Source organism: Palaemon carinicauda, chromosome 11, assembly GCF_036898095.1.
Source record: "Palaemon carinicauda isolate YSFRI2023 chromosome 11, ASM3689809v2, whole genome shotgun sequence".
Classification (NCBI taxonomy): domain Eukaryota; kingdom Metazoa; phylum Arthropoda; class Malacostraca; order Decapoda; family Palaemonidae; genus Palaemon; species Palaemon carinicauda.
The window spans coordinates 65,247,292-65,252,291 of record NC_090735.1 but is presented as its reverse complement, the minus strand read 5'-3'; the positions used below and the strand labels follow the sequence as shown (position 1 = coordinate 65,252,291).

General features: G+C 31.2%; 1 protein-coding gene across 1 annotated transcript in view; it reads right to left on the bottom strand.

The window, feature by feature from the left end:
* The window catches only part of LOC137649697 (facilitated trehalose transporter Tret1-like), a 64,573-nt gene that overhangs the window by 5,421 nt on the left and 54,152 nt on the right, over nt 1–5,000 (bottom strand). Inside the window, exons 2-3 of the mRNA XM_068382660.1 lie at nt 3,637–3,769; nt 1,619–1,737 (exon numbers count right to left, since the gene is read on the bottom strand). Of these exons, the coding sequence (XP_068238761.1) occupies nt 1,619–1,737; nt 3,637–3,769 (252 nt within the window). The remainder of the gene's footprint in view (nt 1–1,618; nt 1,738–3,636; nt 3,770–5,000) is intronic.

The following is a 5,000-nucleotide window of genomic DNA, read 5'->3' as shown; positions in this document are numbered from 1 at the left end:
ACCTTATCGCTATCCTATTTAAGGGGAAGTGAAAATAGATAGCCAACTTCATATCACAATACAACAGGATCATCAGCTGCACGTCCGTCTTACTCACCCCACAACACAAGTATCCATTCACTTTCATCTTGCATGCACTCTCTGACTTCCTAAATATTATAGCCCTTCCATTCCGATATCTTTTCTATCTCTATCCAGAAACTTTCTCATCTTACGTTCGTTCCTCCAAACTATTCCATCTTATACAATATTTTCTTTAAAATATTTATTCAACTTTTTTTCTCCACATGACCAAACTATCTGAAACATTCTGATCTATCTGTATACCTGAACTCAAATTTTCACTACTTCAGAGTTTTCTCCTCGTCCCTTGTCTTTCCAATAATACAAACTACCCTATTGTTAAGCTAACAAATATTCCAAATAATTTCTATTTATTCTTATGAATTTTCTTCATCATCCTGTTAGTTATTTTAAGGAGAATTGACTGAACACCCCCTTCATACATTTCAAGATTATCTTCAATATGCAATCTAGTTACTCTTCAAATAATTTGCAAAGGTCCTGATACCTCTTTCATTTATATTATTTACATCCTGATATTCCTCACGTCTCTTTTCCTGCTATTATCTATCGCATTACTCCCAATTACCTTTCCTAAATTAACGATTTCTGTTCTGTAATTCAAAGTTAATATTAAAAACAATTCTACACCTTCCTCATTACATTCATCTTCCACTTTCTTCTCCTGAAAGCAGTCTTAAGCCCTCGTCCTGTTCTCTGCAGCTTCTGTCTATCATTTGCAGCCTGCCCTGCATTAACTGCAAAGGAGAGACTCTCCGAACTGTATTTATTACCTATTTTCAGTATGTCATAAATTAAAACCTACATATCATATCCTTTTTATGATTTACTACATCACTATATCCATTCGAATATTAAAAATTCCTGGAAATATATAGTATTCATTTTACGAGGAATCAGCTAATCTTTCATTACTATCATATTCATTTTTTTCTTCAAAGATACTTTTAATTACTCTCAGCATATTGATAATATGCGTACATCTAAGCATACATACGCACACACGCATACACACATGAATATATATACATACATACATATATATATATATATATATATATATATATATATATACATGTATGTATGTATGTATGTATATATGCTGTATATACATATATTACTATCATATTCATTTTTTTCTTCAAAGATACTTTTAATTACTCTCAGCAAATTGATAATATGCGTACATCTAAGCATACATACGCACACACGCATACACACATGAATATATATACATACACACATATATATATATATATATATAAATATATATATGTATATATATACATATATATACATACATATAAATAAATATATATGTATATATATATGTATATATATATATATATAAATTTATATATATATGCGTGTGTATATATGTGTGTACATATTATTAATAATAAATCCTCAATATACACATGCACAAACAGATTATGTAAGTATCTTGGAATGCACAGTACGTAAGCAAACGTAACATCCACTCCTTTCTTCACTTACAACTAACAAAACAGGGAGCCATCATTTATCCATATACCTGAGTAGCAAAGATGACGAAGAGCCAAGAGAGAGCCATGGGGACCATGGTCACCAGCAGGACGATTTTCCTTCCGTAGTTCGCAAGGAATCCGCTGAAGAATCCTCCCCCGAGGCATCCTGTGTTGAGGAATGAGAGAGTTACAAAGGACCTAAGCGGATTGATAGTTTTCGATCATCGAGCGTTCAAATCTCTAAAAGAGAATACTTGGTGCGTTCAATGTCAATGTCAAATTTTCACTTATGTATTACGTTATAACTACACACATATAATTATTATATATAGATACACAATATACACACACATACACACACACACACACACACACACATATATATATATATATATATATAATATACATGAAAATATGTATATTTATATATATACACAAACTCACGCGTGTATATATATATATATATATATATAAATTATATATATATACGTATATATATATGTATATATATACATGAAAATATGTATATTTAAATATATACACAAACTCACGTACACACACACATATATATACACATATATATATATATATATATATATATATATATATATATATATATATATATTTATATATATATAGGCTATATATGTATATATATGTGTGTGTCTAAACATAATGGACATAGGGTTACATATAAACATACATACATACATACATATACCGTAATATTTCCATTCTCTATGGACGAATTAACTTTCTGGTACTCTTGCCATTACAGCGTAAATGATCATGATTTTCGCGACGCCATTTTATAGAATTAATTATCAATCAACCATAACAAGCAAATCTCGCTATAAGACATTCCCCTTAGGATAAACATTTAAAATGATTGAATCAATATTAACGATAGTTAGATAATTCTTTTTTTTTTTTTTTTTTTTTTTTTTTTTTTGTGGGTAAGTTTAATAATATATTTTATTTTCAGGGACAGGTAATAGTACCGTTACACTGGCATAGCATTTTTCATTTTCTGGGTAAAATAGAAAAAAAAATAGAAAGGTTTTAATTAAATTCCTCTACGTTACATTATAAGCCATCTTCTTTAATAATGGACACTCGCAACATCCCACGACCTTTTTAGTTATATTTTCTCTATTTGAAATACGAAAACGATTCTGTGAATATTTGATACCAGCGCGAGATGACGCAACAGAGATACAACAGTGATACTCATCATGCTTCATGGAATGCAACAGATGATTATTAAAGGATCTGAATACCACTGTAAAGAAATGATTAAATCAAAGGCTTGAAATGAACTACAAATAATAAGCTACATTTTTTTAAAATGGAGCAGACAATAAACAATTGAAATACTTGGTTATTGCAAACGATAAGACGATGATTTTAACAATTGCAACGAATCATTAATCATGGATGTGAAAGCATTGCCCAATAACAATTTGTGACCATTCGTAATCATTGACCCCAGTATTTTAAAAATATAATAGATATTTTATTTTCAAATAAGTAATTTGGTGATGGTATTTAAATCGATTGAAATGTTGCAATTATGTCATAAATTTATGCAAAATACTTTAGATAAGAATCTTCTATAATACCAAACACCACGGCAAATATCAAAATTGATTTAGTCGACTACTGATATTGATAACCCTAAGACTTGTATTTCTAGTAGATTCGATCAAATTTCAAATTTAAACTAATCAATCAAGCACAAAGAAAAAAAAATGCAATATTGTCTTTATCAACTTTTACTCTCAAATACATAAAAGCAAAACTTAAAATGTGATTATTTAGAGTACATAAAATGAAAATGACAAAATCCTCTTGGCCAACTTTTACTCCCAATGATATAAAAATAAAACTTAATAAATGATATTGCCAAATATTGAATCCCAGGCGCACCAGGCACGAAAACGTGAGATCATTTATTCAAATTATTCAACCTAAAGCTAACCACATTCACGTAATCACCAACACACTAAAAAAAAACCACTTCAGGTAATGACTTAAAGCAAAGTAACTCACGAAAGCCACTTACCCAACAAATAGACGTAAGTTCTCCAAGCTCCCAGTTGTGGCTTCATGAGTTCGGCCGGGTTCTTGGTGATGTTGAAGGCCAGGGCGAAGCCGCAGGAGAGAGGCCCCAGGCAGCAGGCCGCTGTGACTATTATCTGAACGATACGATGTTGATGATACTAAAATGTCTTCTTGGGTTAGTGGGAAGATAAACGAGGGTGAGAAAAAGCAGTGAGGGAGATGATTGGATTTGTGCCATACGGGACCCAGAAGGTCACTTAGCACCTTGATAGACCTTAGGGATATACAGAACCTGCTGTTGTTAGCATGGGGTAAAAGTTAAGAGGTTGGATAGCAAGGAGGGGAGATAGAGAAATATGGAACTGAAACAAAAAAGCTAAAAACTGGGTGCAGATTGGAACGCTGTGGAGATCCCATTGTTATGCTTACAGTGCACCTCGTCAGGTACACTGCCCCTTTCGGGAGAAGACATGAGAGAAAATAGGAGGAAGGCAAGATACGAGAGTATATGAGAGATCAGTATAATACGGTTCTTAATAAAATATAGATTAACAATTAAAAAAAAAAATTATCAATTGTTTTTTACCAAAAATAGCCTTAACTCTTCTTATCTTTCTATTCCTAATATACCAATAATAGAAAAATTCTAGAAATTACAAAAACGAATCTCACTATCAACTTTTGTATCAGAAGGGACTGCAACAGGTTTCAAAAGCATAGGCCTAGTGATCATTAATAAGTCCAGGAGTGCACAACAGGCTCTGATAGAGAAAATAACGTGTTAGCTAACTCCTGTAGAAAATCCTTCAACAACGAGCAGGTCAAATGAAAGTTCCTTAAAGACGTTTCCATTACAATGAGTTATGCGTTTTACTTGTTACTTACATCGGCGGAAAACTGTACAGATTTGAATACATGTTCGGAACATCATTCTGCATATTCATTAACACTTAATCACTATATAAAAACTGGTATTTTTACTTTAAGAAATACCAATAACAACTGAGAAGGATTTCTTACCTTCGAATTATTGTAGTTATACTGTATTAGGTTGGTAAACTGTGATAAATCAAGAATCCCAGAAACTAACTCACAAAAAAAAAAAAAAAAAAAAAAAAAAAAAAAAACATATTTGGAACATGTTCGTGAGTATGTTAACCTTTTGATAATGCTTTTATGTTCTCGTGAAACATAAAAAAATGAAATATATTTCACAGCATACCATAAACAATAGTTCCTAATTCTAATCAGCTTATGGTGTTATGCAAATGACCGCTGTTTTTTGTGGTCTTAAAGGATCAAATATTCATCACAAACATAAGATATTCTTATTTGCCTTAAAGATAAAGAACAAAGAAAGAAAAG